The sequence below is a fragment of the Haemorhous mexicanus genome, chromosome 2 (assembly GCF_027477595.1).
Source record: "Haemorhous mexicanus isolate bHaeMex1 chromosome 2, bHaeMex1.pri, whole genome shotgun sequence".
Lineage (NCBI taxonomy): Eukaryota > Metazoa > Chordata > Aves > Passeriformes > Fringillidae > Haemorhous > Haemorhous mexicanus.
Genome location: NC_082342.1, coordinates 48,755,700 through 48,768,942, shown reverse-complemented (window position 1 = coordinate 48,768,942; position 13,243 = coordinate 48,755,700). Strand labels below are relative to the sequence as shown.

Below are 13,243 nucleotides of genomic sequence, written 5' to 3'. Positions count from 1 at the left end.
AACATATTTCAGCTTCAAAATATAAAGCAAAAGTTGATGAGGAAAAAATAGTCTTTTTTCCCTATTATTAAGTTTCTGCATGAAAGCAAGATGTGAGTGAGTAGGTGTGTAGGAGGCAATTCCTCCAGCAGTCACACATTTGTTCCAAATATATACTGAAAAATACTGAGTACTCTGGGGTTTAAATAATTCAAGTCATAATTACTTTTGGAGAACACTTTTTTTTTAATCAAGGGGAGTTTTTCTTCAGAAAGTCATAAATCTTCACCATGTTGTCTCTAGTGCAGATCTGATTGGAAGTTATTTATTGCATCTTTCTTACAATCTTCAAAATAATCTTGGGTATCTTTTGAATTGGAGGCTGAGTCACTGCTGTAATTTAAATGATTATTCAAAATAGTAAGTGTAAAGGAAGTCATTGGAATGTAGTTGGAGATGTTTTTTGTGCCAGCTGAGTTTTCTGTAGTGACTATTACTCAAAGCTAGACAGTCATGTCGTGACTGATCTGACTGGGACAGCAGAAGCTGTTGTTGCTATCAGTTGTCTTAAATTCCTTCTGGCCTTGTGCCCAAAGCTGGAACGTCTGATCTACTTGTAAAGCAGTTGCAGAGCTGAGCATCATCATCTAGCCTGAATTGTTAGCTTGTGGCATCTGCTTCGTGAGAGAGCAAGACATCCTTGCATCATTAGGTATCAGTGTCTGCTAGAGAAGTAGGGTGAATATCTACAAACAAAAGTGTGGCTAATTGTCCTGTTCTCTGTGCCTGACCTGTACATTTAATCTCTTCAATTAGCTGCTTTAATAGGACAAGGGACAGTATTTGAGTGTGCTGTGATATATTGTAGGGGAAAAAAGCTTATTTGAAACACTTGAAAAGTGTTACTGCTAAAACTGGAATGGAAACTTGTTATGGCTTGACTTCACAGAAGTCAGGGTAATTCAGTCTTGCGGCATGTTGCTTGATTTTACTTTGGTAGAGTCAAACTTGGAAGTCTCCTTATTCTGAGTCTGATTCTTTTGTAAAAATTACTTCTACTGCAGAACTATTTTTGGGAGTAATTATTTCAAGGTATTTTTGTAATTTAAGATATAGAAATCTGGTTTTAGTGGGTTTAGGTCATCTTGGTAGAGGAGCACATTAATTTAAAATTGAATGGCTTTTGATTATCTAGTTATGTTGCAGCTGTAGCAATTGCTTACATGGGTAGAGTAATATATTTAGCTGTCCTAAATGCAGTATGTGTACTAGTTAAAAACTATTGCTTGCCCCTGTGTTGTTTTCTTCCTTTTTTTCTCTTTCTCCTTCTATTTTTTGCCTGTACTCCTCAGCTATGTTATCACCATCACATGGTGTTCCCCTGCACATGGTTCTCAAGTTCACTCATGATCTTTCTCCTTTGCATATGCCTCACTATTACTTGGCTTCCCTGCCTGCTGGGACATGTTGGCAAACCATCTGGGCTTCCTTTATTCCCTGCTTTTCTGAGCATGTCTTGCCTGATGGTGGCTGTCAGCAAAGTCCAGACCCAGCAGTGCCATTGCCATCTGTGGTGGCTTTTGCTTATCCTTGTATATTGACAGAGATCTGTTTCCTAAGCTCTTCCCCCTGGGTTTCCCAGGCTCTCTGCAGCACAGAGTCTAGACACTGTTCTGAAGAACAAAAATGTCTTGAACTGGGTTTTCATAAGCCAAGAGAGGCCCACAGACCAGAGTTTGGGAACAGTTTTATTGTGCCTTTTGACTGCAATAAAGGCATAATTCCCCAACATATTTGGGAAGCTCAGTTTGGAGAGTTTGTGGTGAATTTTATGAAGTCACACTTCAGTAGAAGTATCAGATTTTTGTTTCTGCTCTTGTCAAGTTTGTAATATACTTCACTTGCAGACATAAACATTGCCTTTGGCAAGAAGGGCTCCTACTTGGCTTTAGTACTAGCAGGTACAAGCAATTTGATATTTTTTTTTTAAACCAAGAAAATTCTCTTAGTAGGCTTGTTTGCCTTTCCACAATCCTCCTAGTGTTTAGGCTGTTCATCGGGGACCTTTTTGATAGGTCGGAATACTGTGGGTGTCAGCTTAAAACACTCCAGTGTACTCTCTCTGTGTTCTCCCAAGTAGTGAAGTCTGGAGGAGTGCATGAGTGTTCTTTGTGACATGCTAATTTGCAGATTTCCCCCAGTGTAACTGTAGGAAGATGCTGACTTTGGTTGTATTCAGTGCTGTCTTGCCATGGCAAAAGTGAAAAATCAAATTTTGTCTTTGCAAGTTTTTTTCTTTCTGCAAGAAATGAACGCTGCTCACTTAGTTATGTTTATATTTGATCATGGCCAGGATTTTTCTTAGCAAAATTTTGATGCGAAAGTACCAATGCAAGCTGGTTAACTAATATTTAAATAAAAAACTACTCCATTATTGATTTTTGTAATAATGCTGTCACTTAGAAGTTGTTACTTCTAAGATGCTATCGGTGTCTTAAGTAAGCAATAAGTAAAATATTCTCTGGAATCTGCGTTGATATTAGAAGAAACTACTAAACAATCAACTTCAACAAGGTGTTGAAGGTATTGAGGAGGTCGAGATTCATAGTCAGAAGCCAATTCAGTCTTTTTTTATTGGCCTTGTAAGAAGATGATAATTTTTTTACAGTGAGGTTGGTGAAGCACTGGCACTTGTTGCCCAGAGAAGTTGTGGATGCCTCGTCTCTGGAAATGTTAAAGACCAAATTGGATGGGGCTCTCTGAGTTCCCTGGTTGGGTGGAAGGTGAAAGTGTCTCTGCCTGTGGTGGGGGGTTGGACTAGATGGCTTTTAAAGGTATTGTGTGATTCTGCAATTCTATTCTGTGATCTAAAACCACTGAGAAAATAATGTAACTTCTAATATATGTTTAAAAAAAAGTTGTATTTTGTATATCTGTGATGATTGAATGAAACTGCCTGAACAGAATCACTTGGGAGTGTGGAATTTGATGCATTAAATTTTTTTTTTAAGCAAAAGGTGTTTTCAGATAAGAGGAAGGAGCTAAAAAAGCAGACTTCTAATGTGGATGCGGTGTTATTACTTCTTCAGCCAGTTAGTGGCACATACAGGGTGACTTCAGCTTTAGTCTTAATGAATATCTTGTATTTGGAACCTGTTTGCTTCCTTTCTATCTATTTGTATCTATTCTTTCTATCTATTACTATAACTTCTTGGCACTTTCCATTCTAGCAAGTAAGTAATAATTACACTATATTTTTAAAATGTGTGTTACTGAGGTAGGAAATGCTTATATAAAGCAGGTGTTTCTGAATATATATGTGTAGGTTCAGTTCCTCTGTATACATCTAACTACTCCTATTGAAAATAAAATAAAATCCCAAAGCCCTTATTCTTCCCACATGTACATCAGCAGATGTTTCCTAGTTGTGTGTGTACTTTCCATGGCAATTGGTCTCCCATCTTCTGCAGTTACATTACTTTCTTAGGAGTTGTCCAGGCTTTCAGGTAAGTTTAGCGGTCTCGCAAGTGTTAGTGCTAGTCTGCTGCAGTATTTCTACTCTTGTCTTTTTTCAGTTTCCCTTTCCTTTGAGTGGATAGCTGCCATTTGAGACAGTAGTCCTGCTGGATCCTTTTTGTGGGCACTGCTGCTTCTGGTCCTTTTCTGTATCCAGACAGATTTGGTAGTTGAAAGGTTGTAGTTTTATTTATAATGCCATGTCACATAGGAACTCTCTTCTTATGGGGCAGGTTTTATGCTAAAATCAGAAAGATGATCATTGTCCAGAAGTTTTTATAGGTAACTTGCAGGACAAGAGAGAGAACAGATGGTTAGAGGTAATGTCAGACAGTACAGAAAGGAAAGTGATATAGGAAAGTGGTGCAAATGGTTTCAGTATGCCAAAAGAACTACTACTCATTACTGTGTTTTAATTCCTTGTAAGTTGGATAGTAGAGAAAAGTTTGAAGGAGACAATTAGAAAGAACATAGTGAATAGGCGTTTGTGCTCTAGGGGACTTTGCAAACATGATGATTATGAGGATGTGTTTCTGTTGTGCCAAGGAGGTGCTGGGCACCTGGGTACAGGGCTCTTGGGCTCACTGAGCCAGTGTTCTTATAATGTGAAATATGCACAGAATATGTATATACTGGCCTTTTCTTTAAAGCAAAAACTAACTGGTCTTTACTTTCATTGTGCAGATAAATAATGTCTGAATGCAGTGAAGGCAGTAGACTGTGAGCTTTAAGCTCCCTCTGGTGGCTTTACAGTACAGTTCAAACTTTAACTGTTGCACTTGTCTGCTCTGGATGGTTTTGAGAGTTGAAGTTTGTAATGTATTATTAAGTTATTGTCATTTGAAAGATCAATACAGTAATATGATGTGCCGTATGCCTTTCCAAGGTGTCAAATGTCTTCTGTAACTGGATGTCAGAGAAGTAGAAGAGCTAAAATAATATAAATCAAGAGATCTACTCTCTAGTTATTGTAAGCATAAAGGAAGTATTTCCCGTAAAACTTCTCTGGTTGTTTGTTTAGTAGTGCCATAGTTTGCAGCTAATATCCCTGAAAGTGCTCTTAAGTATTACAGGACAGTGAAAATAGATAGGATCTCTGTTTGGCAAACTTTAATATAATGTGTTAATGCAAAATTAGTTTGGATCAGGTAGCCCTGATTTGGTCTTGCTCTAAGGATGTGACTGTGAATGACCTTGGGCTTGCAAAATGTTATGCTTCGTCATACCCAAAGGATTCTTTCTAACATGGCTATAATTAGTGAGGCTTCATGAGACTGCAGAGCTGTGAGCTGCAAGGTCAGTAGTGTTGAAAGGGAAATATCACTCCACTCCTTTTCTCCCCATCATTGCGCTGGCTCTAACACTTGTTTGGCTTTTTGATGCTTATTAGAGTAACAAATGTTCATTCCCCTTGCCCCTGGATTTCCCCTCTATCCTCTTGTTCTTTTGTGGATTAATTGATAGAAAGTATCATGTAAAGAGGTAACGAGACCATGCAGGCAGGACCAAGGAAGGAGTAGGAGGACCTCTCCTTTTGGTAGCAGAAAGTTATTAAAATAAGTCACTTGTCTCAAGAAATTTGATTCTTAGTTCTCGTGAAATATTGTTAGGCAGAGCTGTGTGTTCCTTCAGACTTAAAACTATTCCCAGGCATTGCACAGCAACAGAGGGTGTAGATTAAATGCACCTAAAATGATAACTGGTGCTGGAAAAAAGCAGGCTGTCACCACCCAATATGTCCCATACTGTGCTGGTTTAGGCTTTTTTGTTGGGTTATGGTGGGGGAACTGATCCAGATGAAAAAATCTGAGATGATTTTTGGTAGTCACTTCACCAGTCTGGTTCTCTGTGCATTTGCACAAATGCTTGCCCATACAGTGGGGGAAAAAAGTGGGAACTACCTTTTTTTCACTTGGTTTAATTTATTTGCCACAGCTCTGACTGAAGTGTGTATCAAGCTGTTGCTGTGTAGGTCAGTCCTGCATGTTTGATAACCTGCTACAAATATTCTTCTGGCATTCTGTACAGCTGGTTCTGTTGCAGTGAATGTAGCTAGAGTCCATGCAGAGGAGGATGGTCCTTCACACTGCAAAAAACACAAACAGCTTTTCCCATTAGGAACAGCTCCTGCTACATGCAGGAGAGTTGAGGTTACCTCACAGAAAAACCTGTTAAATCAGATTTCTTGTGGTTTATTTACTGGAAAATATTTCACGTACGTTAAAAGCATTGGTCTTGATGCTTTTATTCCCAAAGCAGTGAATATAAACCGTGACTGAAAGATAGGTGGCACACATGGTCTTCTCAAACTGCTAGGGACAGGGCTGGAATGTGGAGTTTGGAAGTTCAACTGAAGTTCAATAGCCTATGCTGTCACCTTGATCCTGCTCTGCAGTTTGGATGTGATCTTCCTACATGTGTGCATGTTCCTTTCTCAAAGGTTGGCTTCAGTTTTGCTTACCCTGTTTGTGGTACCAATGCCCTGCAAGAGTATCTCATGCTAAGCTTGTTATATCTTGTATTTGCAGCCTGTGCAGTTCAGATAAATCCCAAAAAGCAGAAGTCCAAGAATATTAGTGGCAGAAGTGGAAAGTGGTGTGGTGCTGTGAGCTGCTGATACTTTCTGCATGGCTATTTTTGCCCTGTAGGGCAGTATGGAGTGTTGGGGTTGTGCAGTGAGGTGAGGCTGCAGTGCAGGCAGCTCCTCTGTGCTCCACAAGCACCTCACAGGAGTCCAGGTTATTGCATGGTTTCATGCTTTACCTCTAGCTGATTTTTGGGTGGAAACCTCCCTGGAGCTGGCTTTCAAAAGAAGAGCAGCAGGCGTTACCTGAGCAGCCAAGGTGCCCAGGATGTAATGGGGTGGGTGTATATAGGGATGGGTGTAAGCTGAGAAACCACCATAGCCATTCCCAACTTGTCTCTTCAATCACACCAGTCTTCAGGGTGTCATTTTTAATATTAAACACTAGAGGGTAGTATCTTCCTGGTATATACTTTATTTTAGAATGTATCTGTAGTAATTTTTAAATCCCCTGAATTTATTATACAACTACATATTTAAAACAAATGTAGAACTAAAGAAAAAATAGTGCTTAACTTCCAGGACTGTGAGCGTGCTTAGCAGCATTTAATGATGTGCAGTGGTGGTTTTGGTCTGAGTAGAAAAAGAATTGGTTTGAATTTAGAGCTGACTTTCTAATTTTCTTCAGAAACATTGTTAGGAAACTATACCTAAATTATTCACTCTCTGCCTGATACCTCGATATTCACACCTATGTGTATGCAATGTAAATGCAGAGTGCTATATGAGAAAAGGTAATAACTGAGAACAAGCAGTTTTGCCAAGAGATACTGGGGTTTGGTGTTTAACAAGGCAAGCATTTATGTGTTTGACATTCATGACATTGACACGACATTGCTTTTAGTATATTTTTGATCAGTTCTTGAATAACTTTTTTTTTTTTTTCTTTCAGGCACCACCTTCCATGGTCAACAATGAACAACGCCAACATGCTGAGCACATATTCTTGTCATTTAGAAAATCAAAATCACCATTTGCTGTTTGCAAACATATTTTGGGTAAGTTTCAATAAATGAATTTAGGTGTGTACATTCTTTTGCAACTGGAACTGTGCTGTTCTTTTGCAGCTGGGACTATGAACATCAGTTTTGATTTTAATGAGGGGACTTTTTGATGGATGATGAAGCCTGTTACTGTCCTTTTTTGTTTTATTTATGTGAGTTTCAAAGCTGTAAGGTGTAACTTAATGTAGCTAAGTTCCTGAACTGATTTAATAGATTTCCTCTGCAACATGATTACTGTAATACTGTCTAATCTGTACAGCTTGTGCAGCTGCCAGTAGTGTGGTTGCTTGGCTTTGTGCTTGCTTTCCATTAAATCAGCCAACGATGCAATTTTATGCACTTCTACCAGATTTTGCATTAGTGCTGAAATGAGAATTTATTTCTAGTTGAGCAACTTAGTTGTTGTTGACAGCCCAGCTGGAGGAAAAGAGGAAAAAGCAAGAAAAGTATCTGTTCACCTGGTACAAGCAAGACAGTATTGATTTGAAATTTTTTGTGATTATACCTGTGGAGAAAGGAAAGAGGCAGATACCACCCTTCATCTGAAATTTCTTTGATTTTAGTGCTCTAAAGTTCTCTAAATGTGGTTGGGTAGCTATTTATAAAAGAGAAATGTTTTTACAGGTGCTATAGAGACTTGTTAGAGTTTGGCCACTAGATCTGAAAATTACAGGGGCAGTAAAGATGTAAGATTGCTGCTCAGCACTGTAGTATTGACCACATGTGAGTGCTGGGGACAGGTGAGGGGGAATTTCAATGAAAACTGACTGTGAGACCTGACAGGGGAAACCTCAAAGTTTGAACAAAAGAACACATGCCAAAACCACAAAAAGCAACTTTTCTTTTAAAGAATTTACCAGAATGAGCAGAGAAATATTATAATTATGTTGAAAATATTCTTTTCATACTTAATTCATTCTGCAGTGTTTTTTTAACAGTTATTTATTAATTTACTGAATTAGAGACTTAGAATTCGTTAATATTATGATGTCAGCATTGCAGACCTACTGCTATATTACACTGTGATATATAGATCAGGGTGTGCTTCCTTTCCTACACCCATTCCACACCAAAATATTTCTCTAAAAATGAGGTTCTGGGCTTTTTATATTATAGAAGTACTGCATCTGGTTTGGAAAACTGCAATCACACTTTTTGCATGATGGGTCAGCAAAATTGATGCTTCTTGTTTTCACGTTGATTTTTAGAGAAAATAAGGTGGGTGAAAACATCCTTAAGTGACTTTGTTTGCAGACCATTTGGATCTAAGAATGCATTCATCATCAATCAGAAATAAAGAATGACATCTCATGAAATCTTTAATGTGGCTGGTTGAACGGAATATGACGTTGATTTTAATACTTTTTGGATGTTTTGATATATTACATCCTTAAACTGTTTATATGATACCACCATTGAAAATCCAGCATGTTTCCACATGGGGCAGGTTTTTCGTGGGAATGTAGGCAGTTATGATGCTGAGACCTGGAACTTGGAGACTTTTTCAAAACTTTCTGCTTCCTCAGTATCTGTACAGTATGGACAGAAAGAACAGGTAGTTAAGATTTGGGAGTTGAGGAAGAAGAGGCAGGGATCCTGAAATCAGGAACCAGGAAGGGAAGCAAGCTGTTCATGATGAAAAATAAAAGACTTGTGGTGTACTGAAGGGATGTGTGCAGGGAAGATGTGCTGGAAGCAGTGGACCAAACAGATGGTTTTTAAAAGAAACAGGAAAAAAATGGTCATGACAGAAGCTGCAATGGAGGCAGAGAGAGATAAGAAGGATGATGTGGAAAGAAGAGTGTGTGAATGAAACAGGGAGAATAATGGAGAAGGTGAGCATATGGAAAAGGGGAACAGCCATTACTATGTTGTTCTTTAGAAACCTGGGGTTGAAGCCAGGAAGCACAAGACACTACATTCTGCTGTAAGCTTATAGCTGTTCAGTGCTCTGGCAAAACTTGTCCTTCCTTTCTTTAGTAAGTTCCGTGGAGGATTGTGCTGCTCTGGCTGATTACAGGCTCACACCGGGGGCTGCAGCTCTGTGTGGCAGCGATCGCAGTTGTGCAGCTGCGGGATTTGGCGCTAAGGGGAAACGCCGTCCTTTTTTAATTACATTCTCTTTCTTTGTGTGTGTGTGTATGAGTTTTGTACAGCTAGAAAAGCTGAAGGCCTAAGGTAACATGTGCCAGAATTAAAATTCCCATGCAGGAATAATTCAATTTGTTTTTATATGTGTTAGACATACACATTAATCTTTTACTTAAGCGGTTACTTAGTTTTCCAAATTAAGCTAAGTAGATTTAAATGTGGTTTATTTTTATTTAAGCATGTTTACCTCTGTGGGTTTAGATTTGGAGCCTGATTAAATTACTTTAAAATATTTTAGCATATTAGCTGCTGTCTTTGATATAGAACTTTCATACAAAGGAAATTTATATTGTAAACTTGTGTGTATGTAATTGGGGCAAGAAAGTTTGTTTTGTAGTAATTCAAAGTGCTTCATCTCATGATTGAGATTTTTTCAAACACAGTTTTTCTGGTCCTGGCAGGTCAACCACTATAGCTCAAACTCTGCTTCTTGTTTGGGAATTTTATTCCATATTTAATGCTTTTGCCACTCGATGGCTGCACCCTTTCTGAAAATTCTTTCTGCAGAGCTCAGAATGTTTTGAAACTGGCTTCTGAGATATTACCTGCAATTTCCAAGTTAAAATTTTTAAAAGCAAAGGAACAATAACAAAAAATGTCTCTGTAGCTTTCTAGCATCATAGAAATTATATTAATATTCTGCCATTTCTCTTTAAATTGTATTTTGTAATCACCCAAACCATTAACCTTTCTCCGTAATATACTTTTATATTTAGTGCATCTGTATACATAGTAATCCCATACTTAGATAATAATGGCAAATAATTCCTACACTGTGGTCAGAAATTACATTTTGGTTAACTCAAAATAAATCTGGAAACTTGAACATGATGTAGAACACTTTAAGTACACCATGGTATAAAATTTTTTCTTGGAAGTGTTACTTTTGAGTGCAAGTGGATTTGCTTCTTTTTTTTACCCATGAAATTTATTTACTTTTATGTACTATTTGTTTCAAAGGCAAACACAGAAACTTCCAGTTTTGTCATGTCTGTAATATTAATCATTTTTATTAATTAGTCTATTGGAACTAAATCTGTCATCTTGTTTTTTTTATTCACCCATTGTGTTAGCATTTTATTCCTGTTCTTTGAACCAGCCTCCTAGCACAATTTTTCTCCTAGGTCATTGCCTTGAATAATACCAGAGAATTTGATACTTGGGTTATTGATTATTTCTCCCTCTTTTGAGTTGTAAATTCCTTCTCTGTTTTCATAGCAACAATATTCTATTTAATAATAAATGATAGTTCCTTTTTTTTTTTTTGTTGGAAGTACATTCAAGCTGAATACATGTTTTCTAATACTCAAGTTGCCTTTGTTTTTTCCCACAGAAACTAGTAAAGTGGACTATGTCCTTTTTCAAGCTGCCACAGCGATAATGGAAGCAGTTGTAAGAGAATGGATTCTCTTGGAAAAAGCTAGCATTGAGTCACTGCGAACATTCCTTCTAACCTATGTCTTACAAAGGCCTAAGTAAGTATAGAAAATACACCTCTGAACATCTAGGATTCTGCATAAAATCTGGGCTATCATTTTTCGTTTCCCTGGGCTATCATTAATTGTTTCCCTGGGTAGCAGTGCAAGATCATTTTAAGAATAATTTGTCTTCTGTTCTTAGGAGTTAACTTCTGTCAGCTTTGCCTTATGAATTCACACAAGATATTTGAAAAAGAAATGTGTTTAAAATTTTATTGAGCATCAATGTCCAGAATAACCTGCAATTATATTTGTGCAATGTTGTTTACAGCCTCCAAAAGTATGTTCGGGAGCAGATTTTATTAGCGGTAGCGGTGATAGTGAAACGGGGATCATTAGACAAATCAATCGACTGCAAAAGCATTTTTCATGAAGTCAGCCAGCTGATCAGCAGTGGAAACCCCACTGTGGTAAGTACTTAGCTTTTTTTCTTCAAAAGTTAGGCAGTCTGTATCAGCAGCTTACATTATATTCTTAGTGACTATAAAGTATTTTATACTTCGCTTATACAATTAGTCATTAAGTTGGTAACTATCCAATCATTTACCAAATTGGAGATTTTTTTAATGTTTTGGGAAAAGGGGTAGCATGTGTATACATACTTTGGTATACAAGGAGGCCATATTTTTAGGGAATGTTTTTCTGAATAGCTGCTTTAAGTGCCATAGTTGTGGGTTGATGTTTTGGGGTTTTTTTATGTGTTTTTAAAAAAATATTATTTGTTTGTTTTCTTTTTTCCTCTGGTTTTCTTTATCTAATAGCAAGATCTAAAACACATCTTCCGTTAGCTGGGAGGTTTTTGCCCACTCTGTTCCCATTCCATCTGTGCAGTGCTGCACTCTGCTGCGGCTCAGCTGTCAAAATGGACTGTGAGCAGGAGGCATAGGCCTCTGCTGTTCTTTGGGAGACAGTAGGTGGAGAGAAAGGGGTGCGAGGAAGTAGAACATGGAATGGAAATACAAAACTTGTTCTTGATTTAATGTCATACTACTAGGGGTAAGTGTTACCTTCGATACTGAGCTCAAAGTGGAAACAAGGTGTCCAATATCTATCTATGCATTTAGTGAAATTCCGTTTGCTATGCCAGGGGATAAGTTTAGAATAGGTCATAATAGAGGCATGTAACTAGAGCTTAAAGAGAGGTGATTTTTTTCTCCTACCAGATGAAAATCAAAGAGTATATATAGATTCCATGCTGAAACTTTAACTGAAGCTTTTCTCCAAAAAAAAAAAACCTTGAGAGAACTGGCCCATGACACTGCTAAGCATTTAGAGCAGCAGTTGTACTAGATAGATGGGAGTGACAAATATTTAACTCTGAAAATTCAATCAAAGTGTACTAGAAGTCATCCAGCTCATGTCATGGTCCTAAAAATAGTGTGTCACCTCTGAGCAACAAGTAATATCGCTCCAGGGTATGGAAATTTCATTTTGTCCTGTAAAACTTAATTTCACAGTTATTTACCTTAAGGAAACCGTTTTAGCCTTTTGATTCTGCATAATTTGGCTAGAAATGGGTATTTGTTAAGAAGAACTGAGTTAATGTTTTTTGCCAGGAAACATAGGTTGGTTATTACAATGGAGCTACAGATGAGGTTTTCAAGTTTTATGCACGACACTGTGTATGCTCATGTAGTTTGTAGGATCTTAGCATAAAGCTACAAAAGTGACATAAAAAGAAATGTGGACTTTGAACTAAGGAATGCACAGTCCAGCTTGTGCAGTTGTATTCTGTGCAGGCACTGTCCACAGACACACTGCACTGACCACAGCATACAGCAAGCTAAGACTGCCTGCTCCAAGCATATCATCCTGGGCATGCTGCAGAGCAGAGCACGTTGCAGAGGAGCTCTGGCTGGGGTACTCTTCAAGTTCAGCTCACTGCCAAATTGAGCTCAGTTTTTCATTTCCCTTTATTTAATTTTCCTTTTATTTCCCCCTCTTCATGAGTATGAATTTCTCCACGATTTTTCCAAAATATTTGTACTCAAGTTATAAGAATGGTATTGAAAGTATCTAGGATATATAATGATGTTTTCTATTCTGGCATGCTAGTAAGACTTAATAGCAAAAAAAAAAAAGACCTGTGGTGCTGCTGAAACGTCTTTTCTGTATGGCACAGTGTGTGGTTGGTAGTCTTTGGCAAACTGGTTATAAGCACATGCTCCCATGTATATATCACGGTTTATATTATAAACCAGTTCTCATTCATGAAAATGTTCTTGTAATCTTCTGAGACTTAGCTGCAGGAGAGACTCTGGTACTGGCACCCAGGACTAGTATGTGCAATAATAAGCAGTAATAAAATGGTGTTTCAGCGTGCTACCTGCCAAATCTGCTTTCTGAAGGGAGTCAAGGCATGCCTCTTGTATAAATATGTAACAACTTTGAAAGGTTGTATGAAATAACTCACACAATGAATTTTTTATTATTTTAGTTATCTTTTCAAATATGGTTGGGTGGTTTTGTTTCTTTATTAGTGTCCCTGTAGCATTCAGCCATGCCGGAGGGGCCATGTGGGACCCCAGTGG

At 37.9% G+C, this 13,243-nt stretch overlaps 1 protein-coding gene across 2 annotated transcripts in view; it reads left to right on the top strand.

The window, feature by feature from the left end:
• The window catches only part of XPO4 (exportin 4), an 81,096-nt gene that overhangs the window by 13,931 nt on the left and 53,922 nt on the right, over positions 1-13,243 (top strand). For both annotated transcript variants that reach the window (XM_059838717.1, XM_059838716.1), the window contains exons 2-4: positions 6,972-7,077; positions 10,568-10,709; positions 10,984-11,122. In XM_059838717.1, coding sequence (XP_059694700.1) covers positions 6,972-7,077; positions 10,568-10,709; positions 10,984-11,122 — 387 coding nt within the window. The remainder of the gene's footprint in view (positions 1-6,971; positions 7,078-10,567; positions 10,710-10,983; positions 11,123-13,243) is intronic.